This window comes from Sylvia atricapilla, chromosome 4 (genome assembly GCF_009819655.1).
Source record: "Sylvia atricapilla isolate bSylAtr1 chromosome 4, bSylAtr1.pri, whole genome shotgun sequence".
NCBI lineage: Eukaryota > Metazoa > Chordata > Aves > Passeriformes > Sylviidae > Sylvia > Sylvia atricapilla.
Window position 1 is genome coordinate 40,008,107 of NC_089143.1, and position 21,153 is coordinate 40,029,259.

At 38.8% G+C, this 21,153-nt stretch overlaps 2 protein-coding genes across 6 annotated transcripts in view; both read right to left on the reverse strand.

Moving 5' to 3' along the window:
* Positions 1-739: 739 nt before the first annotated feature.
* MSMO1 (methylsterol monooxygenase 1) lies at positions 740-9,356 on the reverse strand. 2 transcript variants are annotated; one of them, XM_066317624.1, is made up of 6 exons: positions 9,240-9,356; positions 7,310-7,619; positions 6,130-6,278; positions 5,053-5,179; positions 3,150-3,304; positions 740-1,685 (listed from the first exon to the last, which is right to left on the reverse strand). In XM_066317624.1, exons 2-6 carry the CDS (start codon positions 7,562-7,564, stop codon positions 1,478-1,480), a joined length of 894 nt encoding a protein of 297 aa, XP_066173721.1. In that variant the 5' UTR covers positions 7,565-7,619; positions 9,240-9,356; the 3' UTR covers positions 740-1,477. The 2 variants fall into 2 exon arrangements, with proteins under 2 accessions (XP_066173721.1, XP_066173722.1); XM_066317625.1 differs by lacking the exon at positions 9,240-9,356 and adding an exon at positions 8,852-8,995.
* Positions 9,357-10,198: 842 nt separating this feature from the next.
* Positions 10,199-21,153, reverse strand: part of KLHL2 (kelch like family member 2) — a 55,522-nt gene continuing 44,567 nt past the window's right edge. For 2 of the 4 annotated variants that reach the window (XM_066317626.1, XM_066317627.1), the window contains 8 exons: positions 20,395-20,544; positions 19,365-19,482; positions 18,542-18,739; positions 17,686-17,787; positions 16,674-16,802; positions 12,242-12,382; positions 11,954-12,097; positions 10,199-11,308 (listed from right to left, as the gene is read on the reverse strand). In XM_066317626.1, the coding sequence (XP_066173723.1) occupies positions 11,280-11,308; positions 11,954-12,097; positions 12,242-12,382; positions 16,674-16,802; positions 17,686-17,787; positions 18,542-18,739; positions 19,365-19,482; positions 20,395-20,544 (1,011 nt within the window). In that variant the 3' untranslated portion in view covers positions 10,199-11,279. Of the gene's footprint in view, positions 11,309-11,953; positions 12,098-12,241; positions 12,383-13,558; positions 15,774-16,673; positions 16,803-17,685; positions 17,788-18,541; positions 18,740-19,364; positions 19,483-20,394; positions 20,545-21,153 lie in introns of those variants that run through there. The other 2 variants (XM_066317629.1, XM_066317628.1) reach the window with 2 other exon arrangements.

Here is a 21,153-nt window from a genome sequence, read left to right on the forward strand (position 1 = left end):
GATAAAGAAGTAAAAGCTTCTACAAAACACATACAGAAGAGGAATCTGAACTACTTTCACAACTCAAGTAATATTTGAGTCATTCTGCAAGTCATTAACACCTTACTTTCTGTCAGAAGCCTGATCTCATCTGCACTTATACTGGATTGTCTGTTTTGACAGTTATACCAGATTGCATGTGAAGCAGCCCTAAAATTCAGGTGTGGTCTTGAGTAAGCAAAACACTAAGGTCCTCTAAGGGACTTGTCGAGTAGATGAAGTGGTATTTGAAGTCTGAAGAGCAGCTGACATGACAGCTTCCACAGTGGAAGATCTTTTAAGGGTTTAAGACCTTTTCAAATACTTCACTGTTATTTCCTATGCAACAGACAAATACTTACAGTAAAAAATATCAGACTACTGCTTCTGTGACTAGTGCAACTCAAGTAGTAGTTTGAGATTCTATCTTGATCAAGCTGTACCCTGAGAACACACTCATCCCAGAAGATGTTGCTACATGGAGCAGTTATGTATCCAAGTCCTTTGAACCAAAACCAGCAGAATTTACATGTTCTCTGTTTCCATTTCTTACTGCTACCTGTGTAAGTAGTTTAGCAGACGGCACTGCTGCAAACCATCCTAACGAATCAAACTGCAAACCATCCTTCTTCACTGAAGAGATAGAGAGTAAGACCCTGTATCCTCCATGGTTTTGTCACACGTTTGTGTTTAAAAGCATACGAAAACTACAATACACGCATCAAACCAATCCACGTTTATTTCATCAGTCACAAGTGCAAATATAGCAACAAATCAGATCAGCAAATTACAACACATAGAGAAGAATGTAATGTAAATGCTAAGTACACTGACAGACCAACTTCAAGAGAGCAGCAAAAAACAGTGTCTTCAAATAAAAACTTCTATTCTTTTTACCTGTAATCTAAAATAATAAATCTAGATCAGGAATGTCTCTGATAATTCATGTTTAGCCAGGTATTGTTATTAGCAGTTCACATTATCCAGTGTGCAAAAGACCTGTCCAAGCTTCCTAGTAACAGACGTTTTGGTTTTAAGCAACTTTTACCCAATATTTAAATAATACAGTGCTGATGCTAGTTAATATCTTCTGCTATTTGATATTATAAATTTAAGAATATATATTTAAAAAAACCAAAGACCAACTTCATTGTACATACATAATTCTACCTGGATCCAAAAATGGGCAACATGATAGATAAAGTTGATTTTTTTTCTTGTCAAAAAAAAAAAAGATAAACACAAGTCATCTCTGGTTTTTTCCATCATCTTTAAATCTGTAGTTAAAATATATGCAGTACTTATGTACAAAATAGAAAACATTCCCATTAGAAAGATACTGCAGTTCAGTTAGCTGTTTTTCCCTACCTCTTAGTAGCCAGGGAACAATATTTACGCTAAACACTCAATCACTATTTTGCTTTACAGAAAAGCAAAAGTTGACTTTTACACTGGTAATTTAGTTAGCCTTCTTCTTTGTTAAGCATTGTTTCTTCTTCTCTTTTTCTTGATAGGCAATGAATTGAGAGTCTGTACCAAAGAGTCTGTCCCACCACGTGAAGGTTGAGGCGTAGTTGCCAATAAAGTTCATGTGATGGAAATCATGGAAACGGGCCCCAGCATAGAAAGGCACCAAATGAAGAGGGTTCAGCGGGACATCGTAGCCACTGCAGCACAGAAAAAAAGGAAACAATTAGGGTAAGGATTTCTCTGAGAAATAAACTACAAAATATAGACACTAACTTATAATTTCTATGAAAGAAAAGTATTTTATAGTATTCTAAGGTCTGAAAGTAATCACAATGATATTGGCTTAACATAGAAACAAGTTTCCCTCCACTCCTAGCCAAACAACTGCAAATTATCTCCAATGGCTTTGTCACTTGCTTTTCAGCTCAGTTTATTAGGCAATACAAAAAAATTTAAGCAGGTAACTTTAAAAAAATCACAGTGGCTGCCTTCCTGCTGTCTTAGCAGTTTTAACTATGAGTGACTTTAGGAAGGAGGAAGTGGTAACATTAAGTGCAAGCTATGGCCATCAGTGCAGAAGCTCTCAAATCAACAATCACTGTATGCCTACTCTTATTTACAGCTTACTTCCAATATTTGAAACCCAAATATATGATTAAAGTAAGATAAAAAGCAGAACAGTGTGCTCTAGAGGGATTCCAGCTCCTTTGCTTCATAGTGCTGGACAGCCTCTTACCGCCACCTAGCGGGGAGAGCGCAAGGCAATCCATTAGAAAGCCCTCATGTGGAGAGCGAACTAAAATGGTAATTAAAATAGGAAATTCGTACCAGTTTATGGTCTGTCACAACATATACTTTGGGAAGTCTACAAGCAAAACATGACTAAACCTGGAATGCTTTATACCATGAATTTACTGGTAGCTTATGTTTCACTGAAACACCTGACACTCAACTTGCAATTAGACACCATCTGCTTCATAATATATTTACAAATACAAGGTAAAGTGTTAATAGTATCATTTCAAAAGTAAACTCTTAGTTTCCCCTGCCTCTTGAACACAGGAAAGAAAAGCTCATTCATTTGTAGATGAAGTAAACTAAGCCTACTAGGATTTGCCCTAAGATTTTGGAGCCAAATATGAAGTAAGTCAGTTCTATAGAGAAAAGTCTTGTCCTTTTTATTAACAATAAATAAACAAACAAATAAACAAGAGAAAATTATGCATTTATTTTAAAGAGAGTCAGTGGTCACAGAGCATAAATTTTCTCCTGAGCAAGAAAACAGCCTGACAAAATATTAAACAGAACTCTTGACTAGAATGTCACCTTTTGTAATTGAATTTTGTTGTTCCAATATACATAAGATCACTTGCACACCCAATATCAATAGCCAGACATCCTAATGAGGCACCTAGCTTCTCTAACCCTCCTTGAGATGCTCTAGCTGATAGTCCACACTCTTTTAATCAGCAAGACCGGCTGCTAACACTACCTCAAAACAGAAAAGAGTGGTAACTCTCCCAGGTTGTCTCATTCTCTGTCAGACACAGAAAAGCACTTTAGTGCAAAATAAAAAGTGTATCTCAGTGACAGACAGGTGAGTTTGAGAGAGATGTAAGACAAGAGAAAAAACAATTATTAAGAAGCAATGAGCATCTCACCTGTGCACGTCAATAGTTTCCATCAAGCGACAGATCACCCACGCCCACAGAAGAACCACATGGTTACAGAAAACAACAATTCCAATAAAAAAGCCAGCTCCAAGGATGAGTGTTTCCAAAGGATGTGCATATTCTGCTTGCATTCCAAATGGAGACTAGAAAAAGATAACAGAAAGGGAACAGTCACCATTTTCAGTTTTATGCACTCCCAAATCAGAAGCACCATTTTGCAATACTCTCCCTTTCCCATTACCCCACAAGACTACAACAGGACAAACGGAACAGTGCTTGGGCAAAGGGAATGGTATGATTGAGCAAGGGCCATAACACACGTATTTAGCTCCTCTTTGGAAAAACAGTATTCCAAAATCATAAGGATTATCACTCTATTAGTGATTCCAAACACTTCACTACTAGTTGAAAAATTGCAAACTTTTATTTAGGCTTACCATCACCCCAGGTCAAAGCGTTATTTCAGAAATATTTAAAGTGTTTGGCAAGCTCCTATCAGCTTTGCTATACATCCAGTCTTGGAAGCAGAAGAAAGAAGGAAGCCAAAATATTCTCAGAAGCAGAACTCAGAAATTTATTATCAAAACAATAATTAAAAATCCCTCCTCTTTGACCATTGTTTAAAACAATAATTAAAAATCCCTCCTCTTTGACCATTGTTTAAAATAAATTTGTACCCCTCGATTGTTATTTTGAGATTATATGAGAGAAAATGTTTTATATCATATATATATACACACACCAGTCATTGCTACATTTAGCTAAGCAAAAAAAGACATTCCAAAGAGTTTACAATCATAGAACACGATACACAGAAAACAGATAAAAATTTTTAACCTAATGCTGAAGGTTTTAAGTAAGGTCATCAGAAAAAAATGAAGTTCACTTTATCTTAAGGGATACTTTAATAACACCTTTTTTTACTGTCAGCAAAAGTTTTTAGTGAAACAACCATTAGGCTACAGATCACTTCTGTGAGAACGGCTAACCACTCTCAAGAATAATGGCCAAAAGCTGCTCCAGCTAGAGACCTGAGGGGCTGCCAAGAGCAAGAGGAAGAGAGCAGCTGCTGTTGCAGATGTCTGTACATCTGTATGCATCAATCCATACCAAGCTCCTCTACTGTTGGCAGCACGCATAAAGCATCCCTGACCCAGCACTTTTGGCACAGTCTAGGTTACACACAGCAGCACAGAAACACAGCACTGACTCCTGGGCTCTACAGGCAGTGCCACCCAAACACAGCAATATCTCCAAAGGGCAAGCACTGCTGGATCCTACCCGGCTCCAGCCAAGTGTGGTTCATTGCCTAGTGCTCAGTGCCAGCTCCAACACCACTAAATGCAGAACCACCCAAAATGTGTGCTCTTGATATACCTGTGCATTTGAATTGCACAATGGGCTATACTAATTCCAGAGGCACTCATCCAGAGCTGCAATCCCTTCCTTGAATTAAGTACATGATGCACACACCCGGGTTGTGCAAGAGCTGCCTGTCTGATCACGTTGTGGAGATTCATATGCTCTGGGTAACAGCCCATATGGAGGGAAACTGATGAACAACCAAATCCAGACATCGACTGTTTCCCTTCCCCTAGCAATGAGACCTACATACGCATTTTTAAAAGTGTGCCTCACCTTGCTCATAGATACAATTAAACTTGAGCAAGAGTGTGATCCTTCACTTCACTGAAATGAAATCAAATTACAGGAGGTGTTTTCAGAAATAAAATGGATGACTGTTCTTGACAAAGTGCCCAAGAAAAGGCATCTAACCACACTGTCAAAGGAATGCAAAATTCTTAGGTCTTTCAAATCAGATGTTTAAGTAAGTTCTATGAAATATATACTAAAAACTATTATTAAAGAAAAAAAATCAAGTAATACATACAACAAACTCATGGTGAACTTTATGGATATACTTGTATATTCTCTTGTGATGCAGCAATCTATGCAGAAAATAGTGCCAGGCATCCTCAATCACTGCACATCCAAAACACTGGCCAACCAGAATATACCTTTAAAAAGCAGAAGATCTATTAGTTATAGAAAACACAAGCAGACAAATGTTTCTGAAAGAGGAAATAGTTTATATGCCAATAATGGTCAGAAATGTTTATACCTATTACTAACTGAATAGCAGCACACTACTTTTTTAACATGGTAAAAATATTAATTAGCAGGTAAGAATATTAAAATTAATTAATTAATTAGGTAAAAAGGCTGTGGTGCTCACCAGCTCATCTGTTGATATGCTGGAGTTAGCACATGTTAACTCACTTCAATTAGTATTAGGTTAACTCACAGTTAGTGTAACAAGCTGTCATTTCAATATTACAAATGCACTCTACAGAGAACAACCACAGATTGTGTGAGACCTTGATCAAAAACATAGAGCTGCATCAGCCATCTACACCAGAGAGCAAACAGCTCTCCAAGAAAGATGACCTTCTGTGATAAAAAACTACTGCTGGGGTGGGAGGTGGGGGAAAAGGGGGCACTTATAGCTAATCCAGTTTTGTTCAAAAGCCCATCAGCTCAGTGCAAGAAAAGAAGACTGCGAAGGTGGTACATTCTCTCCTTTGAGGAACACTCTACTGCAATGATATAAAACATGGTGGAAGGTAGACACACTTAGGAGGAATAAAAAAAAATAGATAAATAAGACCCCCAGAAAGCCCAACATTTAATCCACCCCACCAGGAATCTTGCTTTGCTTCTATAGACTCCCTCCTAATCTCCCTTCTCTGCTTAAGATTAGAACAGACTGGGGCCATTTTAAAAAATTTAGAAAATTCTAATTAGTTCTTACAGCAGCTAAGCATCAAATGAAGGGTGATTAACAAACACAGTTCACATTGCCAAAAAATTATTTCTTATTAAGAGTTCACAACACTAATTGTTAAATATTCTGCCTCCAGCTGTATGTATGTAACTCAGCATCATCATATCAGAAAAATCTACTCACCATCTTGGCATCTCTTCCCACCCATACGGGATGTTAAAGTATTCTGTGAAGTAATAGGTACCACAGATCAGGGGAAGCTGAATGAAGAAGTGATTGAAGAGGAGGGTTTTGAAACACTTCCATTGTTTTTCCCATGTTTCTGGTTTATCCTAAAATGAAGCAAAAAGAAATTATTGTATTACATGTTTCTACTGCATGCAAGTAAAGTGCTCCAAATATTCATTTGGAGTCAGTTTAATTTCACCTTGGAAGTCAGGTAACATGCCTTCCACTAATACAGATTAACTCAGGCAACACAAATAACATGGGACTGGATTCAGTTTTATCAAAACCTCATTTTTCTAGGCTACTGTCTTAAGATAGGCTGTCTTGTCAGTCATTGCCAAGCAATTTTTGGTTTTTTCAGTGTTTATAGTTAGCAGGAACATTTCATACTCAACAGTTTAACACAATCCGAGTTTGCTTTCCTTCTTCACATCACAGAATGTATTTCCATTACTAAAATAATACAAAGAGAAGCTGAAGATACAAGCTTGTGAAGAAATAATTGTCTTGAAAACATTCAGTTTTTGCAGGGAGACATTCTACCAACTACTGCAATAAATTCAGAAGCTGGTATTAATTTCTAACTCAAATTGTAATGAACTAGGGGAAAACAATAATCTTTAGATACTGGATGTGCCTTTGCCTCCAATTAGGAGGGTGCAATCCATCCCAGGCTTTCTCCACTGTCAAAATATTTCAAAATCTCTTCAAGAGGATGTGCATAGAGGTACTTCGAAGAAGAGCACTGCTGTTAAATGACATAATGTAATTATTTTATACTAATAAGACACACCTCTAACACCACATGCCAGAATTCTATTCACCTTCCCCTGCTGATATAAGAACTATATTTATAAAACCTTACTATTAGTAAGACTGACATACCCTTTCCTCTCTATAGCATCATGGTGAAAAGCATAACCCTTCCTCAGGAAAAAAAGAAGTCCTTTTCTTCCCCAAAATCCACTTCTCTTTCTCTCCTCATACACAGAGTAATTTTACTTTGTTGTTTCCAGGATGTCCAAGTGACAGATGAAATGGAACCACATACATTGAGAACCAGGATACTGTGATTATATGCTCTGCCTGATATGTTCAAAGAAAAGTCAGTGCATACTTTGTAACTTCCTCTTACCTGTTGAATTTTATACTTCTGCATATATGGTATAAACTGAAAGAGAAATCCTGGTACACAGAGCAAAAAGTACGAAACTTCATGAACTAGAAGTGATCCCCAAGTTGCAATCTGGAACTTTGTGTAGTTATCCAGCATGTAATTCCAGGCATTTTTAAATGGTTGCTGTAGGGGATTGTCAGGTAGGAAAGAGTCTATGTATTCCACTGCCAGATAAGCAGAGTTCAAGATATTGACGCTGTCATTCATGGCCATGGTTCAATCATAAAACATCACAATTACAGTTCTTCCGCAGCTGTCTGTAAGTAACCTGCAAATTTTAAGAAAAATTCAACAAACAGAAGTTAACCTTCAGAGAAAAAAAAAACACTACATAATAGAGTTGTTACCTAGTTTTTAAGTAAAAGCTGAGAAAAGACAGGAAAGACAGATGATCTTAATACAGAATAGCCTAAAAGAACAAAGCTTTAGATTGGTTTGAGAGGCAAAACAATTTGAGAGGCAATCAGCTCCTTGGTTTTGAGATTATATCAAGGGAGCAAAAGGATAAAGAAATATTAATTACTAGCCAAACGTATTTCAAGGATTTTGCCGGATAATTGTATTCTGTACTAAAACAGCAACAGGAAGGTTCAAAAAAGGTTTAACAGATGAATTAACTTTGATCTCTTGATTATCCAGTCCCCTTTTTCCTCATGGCTGTGAACCAAAATCCCTGCAAACTACATCAACGCTGCAATTGGTTTGAGGCAATCCACCTTTCCCTGAGTAATGGACTTTTCCTCACAGCTCCCAAAACCACAGAGGCTGCGTTCCTGCAGGTGCCCTGAACTCATGCCATTCCCACAGACTAAGCCCCTTGTTGCTTTGGCTTTGAAGGGACCTTTAAACATCATTTACAGTCCAACCCTGGTGGGATGGTGAGGGACATTTTTTCGTGACGTCAAGAGGCTGAAAGTACCATTGCACCTGGCCTTCAAACACTTCTAGGGATGGGGCATACACAGCTTTTCTGCTCAACCTGTTCCAGTGTCTCAGCACTCTCATTGTAAAAAAAAATAAAAATCATTTTTATGCCAAATCTAAACCGATCCATTTTGAGTTTAAGAACACTGTTCTGTCCTTTGCCACTACAAGCCTTAGCAAAAAGTACCACAGTACGGTGTCCCTCGACCCTTCTCTTCTCCAGGCTGCACAACCCCAACTCTTCCAGCCTCTCCCCCTTGGTGATGTGCCCGCTGACCATTTCCAGTGCCCTCCTCTGGACCCCTTTAACAGGTCCATCCTCCACTCTCGCTCACAGGCCAGGGGACAGCGGTCCATCCCCAGCTGGTACACCTAGGTACATCCGACACAAATCACAGAATCGCCGCTTGGAAAAGAGCTCTGAGATCCTATCATCATGACCCGCCTAAAACCTATGACCCACCACCAAGTGCCAGATCCAGTCTTTCCTTAAACACCTCCGGGGAGGGTGACTCCATCACCACCCTGGGCAGCCCATTCCAATGTGTAATTACCCTCACATATTGAGCAGCATACCAAGCCAGTATCCAAAAACATTAGTAATCGTTCTTCTTTCTTAGCAACAGCATCAGATGCTGCCACTTCTTATTAACAGCAAAAGAATCGCAGCAGACGCCAAGGCAGCTCACAGCCCGAGCTCCTGGGCGGAGGGACGCGCAATGAAACTGAACCACCGCCGCCACCCCCGAACACACGGCCGGGAGCCGAGCGGCCAGCGGCCGGGCTGCACCGGGGCTCCTCCGTCCCTCCCGGCCCCGCCAGGCGGCGGACGCATACCGGCATAGGCCACCCACGGGCAAGGAACGCTGAGCAGAGCTGGGCTCTCCCGGGGAGCCGCAGCCCGGCACCCGCAGCCCCGCAGCGGCATCCCGGGCCGCGCCCGCCCTCGCCCCTCGCCCCTCACCTGGCGGCGGCCGCAGCTCCCTATGCGCAACAACACCCGCCGGGCCGCCCGCGCCACCGCGCGCCGCCTATTGGCCGCCACCGCGGCCCCGCCCGGCGCAACCCCATTGGCCAGCGGGCGGCAACGGCGCAGGGTCAGGCGGGCGGGAGGCGGAGCCGCGGCGGCGACTCCCGCGCGGCCATTGGCTGGAGGGGTGGAGTGAGGATAGTGAGACCCCGGCGCTCGGCCAATGGGGCGGGAGCACGGGCGGGTGACGCGCACGACGCCATGGGGCGGGGCCCGCGGGCACCGCCCTCCCCGCCCGCCTCCGCGGGGCCGCCCGGGCGCGGCAGCGGCTCCGGGAGCGGCCGGGGGCAGCGCCGTCACCGCCGCCACTGGGACCCGCCGCCCCCCGCCCGCCGCCGCGCTCAAAGCGCTCGCTTGCAGGAACGGCGGGGCTGCGGGTGGACGCCGTCTCACCCCTGCAGGTGCGTGCGCCCGCTCCCTCCTCCCGCCTTAAGGAAAAGATTGGAGTACACAGGCGGCGGTGTTGTCATGGCAGCAGCGGCCCACAGCCGCATTCGGGGGCTGGTGTCATGCGGGTGAAAGTGTACAACTCAAATAAAAGGTTCCCGTTCAAATCCCCTGCCTCGCCCCACCGTGAGTCACACCGCACATGGTTTTGGGGCACCTTCGTGACTCCCAGCCCTGCCAGCAGTGTCACAGCTCAGACGCTTTCCCGGGAAGCCAGCGGTGGCCATTCCTGCGCTCATGGACAACCACAGCTGCCAGAAACAGTCCTGCGGCAAGACAGTGATGGTCACATGACCGGTGCCTTAACCTTAACCACTTTGAATTCGTTGGTACTCAGACCTCTCGAACACCAGCTTCTCCCTGCTCCTTCCCTCCCAAACCCAAATTATTTCACTGAGTATTTGGTTTGAGACTTGTATTGAGAAACACAAGTTTTAAGCAACCTGTTTGCATTAGGAAACAATGTACAAATTTTATTTGAAGAAAATGTCTCAAATATGACAGTAACTTTGGTCATGTTAAAAGGAGGCCATCCAAGAACAAATAAAAATGTGCTGCTTTATAAGCATGGCCACATACAGTATATTCAGATATTGGCTAATAGAAGCTGAGGTTACACGCATAAATAGGCCTTTGTACCATGCAAGTTCAATGCAATTGCATACATTCACTACAAATTTTCAGTTATTTTCATGCCAAATCACCTTTTGGATAAAAAGGTAAAAAAGAAGTAACATCTAAATGTGACCAAAATTGAACAGGAAAGAAAACCCCATAAGTACAGACAACATTTTTATTAAAAAGATACTGAAATTACACCTGCTCAAGAAGTGTTATACCGTCTCTGATCTCTTTCATCTGGAATTAGTGTTAAGCATTGTTACATATCAAAAAATACATCTCTGTTTTACAACATAGTACTGACATATTCAAAGTACTGTGCCAAATTATAAATAGTAAAATCAGGTTTTGAAGAGTTTCAGTAGAGAGCAACTTATGCTCACACAAACATATGCACATATTAGAGTTATGTAACAAAAGTTTTATAAAAGGAAACAAATTTACCCCATGCCAGTTTGAATTACTGAGGTGGGATTCAATACCTACAATGAAGACTGACAGTTCATTTCCTTAAATATATTTATTAGTCTCTGGAAAAAATAAGACAAAAATTTACTTTCACCAGAATACACACCATTCTTCACTCAAAATCCGTTTCTCAGTCGTGACTGACAGAAGTCGGTACTTATGAAAGTGTTGGGTTTTTTTTGAAGACCTTGCAATAAAAAAAATGGTCCAGACTTCAAAAGTTCAGTCAACTTCTGCTCAACTGCAGAATAATCCCACGCATTGCTTCTACCTAGTGTAATCTTCATCATCTGTTTTCTGTAATTGTAGACAGTCACATCTTCCACTGTGACTCAAGGTGCAGCTACAAGTAGAGAAGTGCTTAGACAGTCAGTCACTTCAAATACACTTGCTGAAGACTGCTTCTAGTGCATATCAAGTTGAAAACCCCTTTACTGATCATAATGGTTTGTCAATAACTGTAACACCTAGAGGGAAAGGGAAAAAAAGGGATAAATCTTTAGGCAATACCTTTTTTTTAAATCAAGAAAAATTTAATATAACACATTGCAATTAGCATTTAACTGTGCACCAGCAACCATGTACATGTTTTTCCCTATTTCACAAATTTCTCTTTGACACAAAGCTGCCTGAATCATTGCAAAGTTCTGAAAGTTTCTGTGACTTGAAAAAACCTGCCACTAATCAAGTTTAATTTTGCTATCAAAATATAGTGAAAATATCCTTAACATTCACTTACATAACTCATTTGAAAAACTGCAGTTATTGAAGGAAAAGATTCTTGAAACAGCTCATTTTCAAAATATCAAATCCCAAAGAACTTCAGAATTGGACCCCTTAGGCCGAGACACATATTTCTTGTTTAAAAAACTGGTCATACCAGAATCATCTTTCTGACTTGACACTTACGTCTAAATCCTTTCTGAACTCACTTTAATCCCTTTTTTCTTCCTTGCAGTGAATAATTATTTGAAGTCATCATCAAAAATGTACCCTTAGATGATTCTTAGCCATTCTATTATCCCTGGTTTTACCTTAGAAAAGACTCTGTTGGGATGCTTTGTCAAATGTTATACTTTAAAAAGTCTATTAAAAATATCTACATGCCTTACCTGCATAGCTCCTTCCTGTACTCATACAAGATGACACAACTGTCCATTTATCAGTTGTTGGATTATAATACTCTACTGTTGATAAATTACAGGAACCGTCATCTCCTCCAACTACATACAAGAGACCATTTACAGCACAAACACCTAAAAGCAGGAAACCGGAATTAAAATTAGTAATTGACATACACTACCCCCCCCAAAAGCATGTTTTTTATGAAAGCAAAAGAAATCCAAATACGTGCTGTTCACAATCGACATTGGCACCATTTTAGTCGTTGTTGCACATACCTGCATTCCTTCTGCACATGTTCATGTCGGCAACCTGCTTCCAGGTACTGGCAATGGGGTCAAACACTTCCACACTTTTTCTTACCAAAGGACCATCATGACCACCTACTGCATACAATAAATTGTTTAACACACCAACACCTGCAAACATATGAAAATACGCAGAATTAACCAGAGAACTATTTGAGTGACACAAAGGAGAAACAACAAATATGTCAGCTAACATAAATCCTTCATTAAGTCAGTGTTGGAAACTATTTCAGAAAACATTTGGGTCAGGATGCATTAAAGCAGAGAGACAGGAACTACAGCAAGACACTGATAAAATGCCTTGTGTGCCCATCTACCATATCACAGCATACAAAGACCAGAGCTGTTCTGCAACGGAAGATTTAGAAAATTCTGGATGAAAAATGATGTGCAGGAAAATGAGGCTTGTTGAAATTTAGGACTAATTAGAAGTGACAGTAAATGAGACAATGTGCTCAGCCAGCATAACAGAAATCTGACAAGATGGTAAAGTGTAAGTGGACTTTTAGAAAGTAAAAACTGCGCAGTACAGAGGATAAAAGCTGAATGGATAGACATTATACAATAGGGATGCTTTCACTGAAGTGTTGGAATACCTTGTAAACAGATGGAACAGAAGTAAACAGTTAGCAGTGAGTACCTTCTCTGGGATTTGAAGAACACCAAGCATCTTTGAACCAAGCTGCAGTTACCAAAATATCCAAAAGGATATTAAAGGGTGTGCTTTAATCCTAAGGCCTCCTTAACTTTACAACAAAAGCTTATTAATCTGTGAGCTTGGAATGAAGGAGTGAGTAAAGCTAGTTCTATCTACTTGCTATTTGGGCTGCACATATTGAAAAGATGGAAATGGGAGAAGCAGAGAGAAAGGCCTCTTTATTTATTCCTCCCTTTATAATGCATTATTGGAACCAAAACATAATAAATTTCAGAAACACATGGAGGTTTTTGCATTAAAACTTCTGAGTGATGGACCATAAAGACAACTAAAAAAGCACTTCTATAAAAGTATACTGGGAAATCTAATAAAGACCACATTTAATACTATGAAACTCAAAGTGGAGATACAGATTTGCAAATATAGCTCATGAAGTATTCCATGGAAAGGGGACCACTTTAAATCTTTTTAAAGGGAAACAACAAATATGAATGCCAAAAATCAGATAAGTCCCTCAAAGAAAAAATATATTGAGGTAAAAAAAGAGAGGAAAAAAAGGGAAAAAAAAAAAGATAACCCCGAGACCTTGATAACCAGGTGAAATATCTTTAAAAACATATAATTAAATCTGTATTTAAGAGCCATTTCTCTATGTGGAGAGAAACGACTCCTGCTGAAATGACTAAATTTTCTGATTAAAGAGACTGATTTTAATAATTAAAAGAAGAGAGGAATGAAACATGGAAGCTAATTGGTCCTGTAAATCTGAAAAATAGCTTCTTGATAGGACACTCTTATAAATCGTGCTATTTAGTGCTTTATCAGTGATATTCACTACTAGCATTTCCCCATATCCTTCCCAGTTAATTTAATTCCTCTTTAATTGCTATTATTTCTAGCTATCATGCCACAGTGTAGTATGACAAGTTTTGTTTCTCCCACTCTGATCACCCTTTATTGGACAGGATAGTAAAACATGCATATTTTGTAGAATTAAACAGTACAGAGCTAGAAGGAGGGATATGATTTTCAGTTTAAATATGGGATGTGATATAAATCCCCCCACCCATGCTTTCAATAGAATTACTGGCCTTCCTATTCAGTGTGTAGAGCTTTCCTTCTGCCTCATTGCCACTTTTTTCTTTCATAGCTCCTTATTTTTAATAATGTCCTCCGTTCCTCCATGGTGCTTCATTTTCCCTTAATCCCACACCCAGTTTCCAGGTCCTACCTTATTTCTTGCTCCTTCCGTCTGTATCCTCTTGTTGCCGTCTTCTGAGTTCTCCTTTCTTTGTTACTTTTCTTTCCTGCCCATTTTTCAGGACCCTGTCTTATATCTCTCAGCCCTCCCAAATGGCCTATATCTGGATCTGAAGTTCCTCCTCCCAATATGTTGCTGGAAACAGATCTGTCCCCGTATTGATCAACTGAGAAGCAGTGGGTACTAAAGAAGAGTAACTGAGGGTTAACCTCTGAAAAGTTGCTTTTGAGTGAAGCTGAAGCAGTAGGAACAGAAGAGATGAGCTTAAGTTCTTTGAGATGACCAGACATCCAAAAGTTTAATACAGGAACAAAATTCTTTTAAGTTAGCCCCCACAACACCACCAGGACTGATTGCCAGTTGAAGCAGTTCTGGTGGGTTTGGCTATTTGGCCTTTACAGCCAAGCTCAATCAACAGTCACAATTTTCACATTACCACCCACTCCTCTGCCATGCAAAAATATAATTTTTCACGTATTTAACAGAGTGGCACAAAAGACTGTTGATTATTTTACTCAGTTACATGAAACTGGAATAGCTGTCTAGATTTAGTTTTCCTCTCCTTTTTTTTTTTTTAATCAGTGAACCAGGTAAAAGACAGCAGAGAGTTGAGTAAGGAAACATGAGGACAAGGGAAGAGAGGAGAGGGGCAGGAAGACCCCAGTAGTTAGTATATTTAAGGAACTAAATTTCAGAGTTGTAGAAGAAATTCAACATTAAAAAAAAAAAATTTGAAAACATCTACTGTATAAATAGGCTACAAGCACAACAACAGTTTGCAAAAACAGAGTATCAAAAAATAAACCCCAAATGCTGAAACAAAATGTGTGTGCAGGCAGATTGCAAAATGCAACTTTGTCACAACCCACCAACACTATTTGTCTGTATAATGATACTTGTAACTTTCCCATTTTATATAAATATTTTCCTCAAAACGTGCCAATATTAGACAGTAATATTTTCCAGTACCCTTACTGCAACTCTGTACAGTTTTTAATCCAGAATTTACTTCCAAGAAGCAGAGACTGAGTTACTGGAAGTTTCACAGGACAACTGTGTTTACTTGAGGTACAGTGTATCATGTTTCCTTCATTAACATCATAGTTTTATTTTAGAAATACAATTGAAATATGATACTTTTAGTAATGTTACAACTTGCTGATGCTGTAAGGATATGATGGAAGTATCACAGACTATCTTAATTTTAGTAATGAATTTAGTACTTTGATAGAGTTCTATTGAAATTATTTGAACTTACATTAAACATTATTATATAGGTAAAAACTGTTCAGAGTTAACAAAGAATAATGGAAGGTGAGATGAGAAGTTGGGATAATTATTAACCATATACTGAGCATACTAGAAGTCCATTCAGCTTTATTTGTAGCAATGTCTTTTCCCATTATGGCAATCACCAGCAGATACTTGAAGGGTGTTGCTAAAAACCACCATTAAGTACTTGGCAAAAAAGTGACTTAGCTACTAAAAAATAAATGTAGAAAATAATAACATGAAATTTGACTTGAAAAAGTCCATGGGAACGCATCTAGAGAAATAAAACAACTTCTGCGAGTTGAAAAAACCTGAAATACCAAAAGACAAATAGAGGACAGTGAACAGTAAATGAGATTCAAGTCCATAATATTAATAGATAATGAAAATGCTAAAGTCAATTTGGAGCTGTGGAAGTATCATTTCATTAAACAAAAGTGGAATACCACAGGCACTTTTAAAGATGTCTTTAAAGAGAAATATATACACTCAGAATTGCAAGAAGGAAAAAAGAAATCCATAAAAAAAAAAAAAAAAAGGAGGGATTTATAGAGAAATAAATGTATATACCTTGGCTAAATGATAAGGAAGGATAACATGTAGGAGGCTGTACATGTACAGAGGATGTAAACACCGGGTAATGAGAAGAATTACTGAAGGTGAAATAAAGGGTACATAAGTGGAAGTAATAGGATGAAACCAGTAATACAAACTTAGGAATGAACAAGGACAAAATTTCCTGCAGTGAATCAGAATGCAGAACAAGTCCTCCAAAGAGGTGGAAACCTAGTCACAGTTCATACGTAAAGTCAACCTGAAAATGCTGTTAGAATAATCAGCCCTAACCTGGCAAAGAGATCTCGGTAGAACAGACATTTTTTTCACACTTGCTGTATAGATTTTGATACTTAAGAATTGAGGTGATAGTGATTATTACAATCCATGAGTATTAGTCAGTATGTTAAAAACCATCACAAGTTGTGGGAAGAGGAGGAATATGAAAGTATGAAAAAACAAAGAGATGTTTACTCTTAACAGACTGAATCTTACTCTGTGGAACAGTTTTGTTTTTATAACCTGCTGTGTATCAGCCATCTAGGAGTAGCACATTCCATTAGATTCAGACTTTAGCTTACCTTTCATATTATTTGATACACGTTAAACCCACGAAAGTTCATCTTTGCAAGGACAGCTGATCCTTGCCCACTCACCTGCTCCACTCCGCCTTGTGCTCATTTCTGCGACATAGCTCCACTCATTGGAATTGGCATCGTAGCATTCTACTGAACTAAGGCACTGCCGTGACGCTCCATCGTAGCCACCAACAGCATACAGCTTCCCTGGGGGGGAACCAAAGGAGCCTGCCAATTGCTGATGCACACACAGGGATTGGCACACAAAGAGGAAGAAGGCATTGCTCTCTGATTAGCTACTAATCAGCACCTGTCAATCACTTAGTGAGATTTTATACTGTAAACAGTTTATGTTAGCATGCCACAGTTCTTGTTGTTTTTTGGATGTAAAAGGCACCCAGTATCTAACAATAATAATGCAAGTCAAAAGATTTTAAATTGCCTAGCTGAAATACAAAGATAAGGTTTTTAATTAGGCATTGTTCAAAAGCAAGCTTTTTCAAGAATATTTGATACTGGAAGCTCACAAATAGGCTTCCTAGAAATATCAGAAATTTAGATGAAAATCACTTGTATAGTCTGCCTTTTCAGATTAGATACAGCACTGGTTCCTTTGCAGTTAAAAAACACACCCACCCCTAAAATTGTTCTAAGATCCAAGAGCCAGGCCAAGCCTTCATTGTGCAAGTGACATCCAGGCTATTCACCACCAAGCTGACTGAAAAGTCAGCAGTTTTCCTGGCACTGCCCTTGGGATTGTCCCCAGTGTGCAGCTAGCAAGGTCATCCACAGATAACAGAGCCAAGAATACAGCAGGGCTACATCACTAAAGACCAAATGATAAGGTCATCACGTCAGCTCTCTGACTTTGCTGATATACACAACCTAGAGCTTAGCAAGGTTTTCCTCAGTTGGCATCAGACACAGCTGAAGCTCTGACTACTATGCTAAAAACTGGTCAAATCCAAGTAGAATGATTACGTATTGTTCATACCATTTGAATTACAAGGCTGAGCAAAAACCATAAATCTGAAAGATGTTTTCAAAAGTAAGAAAAATTCATTCTTTTTAATATCATTTATCAACTTACCTCCAACAACACCTACACCAACACTACTTCTTCTTGTGTTCATTGGAGCTACATGAAACCACTCATTAGTCTTTAAGTTGTAAACTTCAACTGATGACAAACCTATGAAAACAATATAACATGTTCTCTATAAATCCAGGTGCAACATACTGTCTAGTTTTCAGGAAACTCTTCATATCTGAAAATTCAAATTGTATCATTTTAAGGATTGTTAAATACTGAACAAAAAGCACAATTTTTTGTCCTTTAGATAGGCAACTACAGTCAGCCCATTCTTTATGTCTGAAAATGGGCAAATTACTGGAAACATTTGTGGAGCTGTGAAAAATTCTTCCCTGGATTTTTTTCTTTCTCTTTAATAAAGTCACATGCTTTCTCCTACATATGCTTCTATAGTAGTTATTCAGCAAAAAGATCACTTCTGCACTTACAGTTTAATGCATCTAAGTAGAGAATGAACAGTGTCTAAATACTTCTCACAAGTCAGAAAAAGCTGTTTATAATCTTATTTACACTCCATGAAAATGCAGAAATAAATTTCCTATGCAACAGGACAAAACAGACCAGATAATTTTTCTCTCATATCTTCCACAAGTTGAGGGCTCTGACTAGAGAAGGAATACTGGAAGCGAACTTGCCAAAAGTTCACTAGTCTTTAAGCCTGAGCTCTCAGGAGGAAACAGGCCACTGTTCACATAGGGGGATGTGACCACTTAAGCACATTCCACATCACAAGATGACAGACTACCCTCATGCTTGGTGTCACCGTAAGTACAGCAAAAAAAAGGCATTATAATTTGATACAATTATGTTAAGAGTAGTCAAAACTATTCAGAAGTGTCTAAGGCAAGCATACCTGTACTCCCATCAAATCCTCCTACAGCGTAAAGAAGGCCATTTAATACAGCTGCTCCCAGTGTGCTTCTCCTGTCTTGCATGTTAGCAACACTTGTCCACTGGTCCTTCACTGGATCATATGAATCTACTGTACGAACTCTCAAAGAGCCATTGAAACCACCAACAGCATAAACCATGCCTCCCATGTACACCATTCCTAAAGCAGGGAAATGGGGAGGAAAGATGAGTGTTTCAGTCTCTCTGCCAATTAACAGTATTCTCTACTGTCCTAACTATGCAGATACTTGACACAAATTACAGTATTCACTACATTTGTTGTGCTTTTGACAGTTCGTTAGAACCACACTTCATTCAGATTAAGCTGTAGAATTTCTGACACTTTTTGCTACTAACAGTGCACATTCCTGAATACCATGTTTGCTGAATTTCTCCTTGCTTAAATCACTCAGCTGCTTTGAGAACCCATGTTCATGTTTAATAGTGGATGATCACTTCTTCACATTCTTTATATAATTTAATAATATTAGGATATTTTAATAGCAAAATTAGTCATTATTACAATGCATTAATATTTAAATGCATTTATTCCTTGTTTCTGTGGGAGGTAATAAAGCAGTTTATCCTACATATTGCAAACTAAAGCACAAATTAGGCACAGTTGATGAAATTTGTATCATTCCAGATTAGCAAGTAATTGAAATGATCAGTGAAGTCAAGGTTTAGCCTTTCTTAGATGTATATCTCAAGTACTGTTCCAGAGAACATACAATGCCTAAATTCAGAAGCATTACCAACCACAACAAAAAATCAGGCATCCTTACCTGCTCTACATCTTCTGGAAGGCAATTCAGCTACCTGATGCCAGCGTTCCTCTTTAAAATCATAGCATTCAACACTGCGAATTGCCTTTGGTGCCTGTCCCCCAACTACCATCATCAACTAACAGGAAGATAATAATAACTGTTAGTTATTTGCATATATGAGAGCACCTGAAAGATCAAAAATGCCTTAAAAAATAAAGCAAGCTTTTGTACAAGAAATAATTAACAGATGGCTCTCCTATAGAAATTTGAGTTTTGCAAACCAGGCAAAATTAATTGTTAGGTATTTTTTTTAAACAAATTGACTTCGTAGTTATTTTCTCCTGAGGAAATACCAAGGGAAGAAAAGCAGGAAGCAATCAGAATCTTAATAAAGCTCCCATGAAAGATGGAGTCCCTGCTGTACCTTCACATCCTACTGTGATCTCTGGTCTGAGAATTCACCATTTATGATGTGTAATGAAACTGTGACCATCCATCACATAACAGGCTTATCTTGTTCTTCCAAGAAAAATCTGCTAGATCTGATGAACTGAATCTCCTATTCCATTACTGCCATTTATACTACAACAATACTAAGAGAAAACTTCTTTACTTCATTGTAAAGAAGAAAGTATCTAATGTTTGTTTTTTGCTAAAATAAACTAAAGATTAAATTAAGAAATCTCAACACAGAAGCTTCAATCATTCTTTGTTTTGGTTTGGGTTTTTTTGTTGTTGTTTGTTGGTTTTTTTACATTTTTTACAGGCTTACATCTCCATAATTGTGAATTGCTCAAAAGCTGAAGCACCTATTAAAAAATGTTTCCTGGGAGGGTAGGTAGTGGTGATTCTCTGTGTAGGTGAGAGGTCAAAGTATCTATATCATAAGTAGGATAAAGTGTAAAAGCAATCACTTGTTATATTTTTATGATAAATAGTTCTTGTACAAATTTCTTGCAGGAATACCCCAAGACACAGTCATGCTCTCATGAAAGTTTTTAAAATGCAGTTTGAAATAGTAAATACACTGGAAGAACAAGGGTCTTACTTTTGGAAGGCTAGCAGGTGTTCTCAATTTTGTCCGTGTGCTTTTCATCAATGCCCGTTGCTCAGTTGGTAGCAAGTGATACTTCATAGCTTCAATGAGGAAATCCTTACAAGCACTGCTGTTCTTAACCAGTATTTCCTCTTCAACTCTCTGTTTATTAATAGAAGTTTAACAAGGTCTAAGCATGTTAAGGAAGCAAAACAGAAATCACAATCCAAAGTGTAATAAAGCCTATGACCTATCACACAAATGCAGATTAATCTGATTTTTAAGATTATAATTTAACCAGTAGGATACAAATTTGTGTTGGAAATGTGCAAAAAAAAAAAAAAAAGCTGATTGTTAATTAGTAAGTGGAAGAAACACTGATAGGCAAGGTAAATCACCTTTCTTAAAAAAATAGGGCACATTTCTTGATTTTTTAAACACAGTACAGAATATTTTAAGGTGGGAGTACCAGAAAATAATTTAACAAACTAGTAAGCCACCCAATAACAATAAAAATCACAACAAAACACAACAGCAAAAAAAAAAAAAAAACCACCCCAAATCCCACCCAAAACAACCCACACAAATTGGAGATTAATGCCACAAAACCAAAACTTTAAAAATAAACACCTACCGCCCTACTAATACCTACTAATCAATGCTAATACTGAACTCATATTGCCAGTCTTAAATATTTGACCTGACACCAAAATATCCAAATGAGCTTATAAAATTTGAAAAAATGTATTTTATCTGAAACAAGTAAAAGAA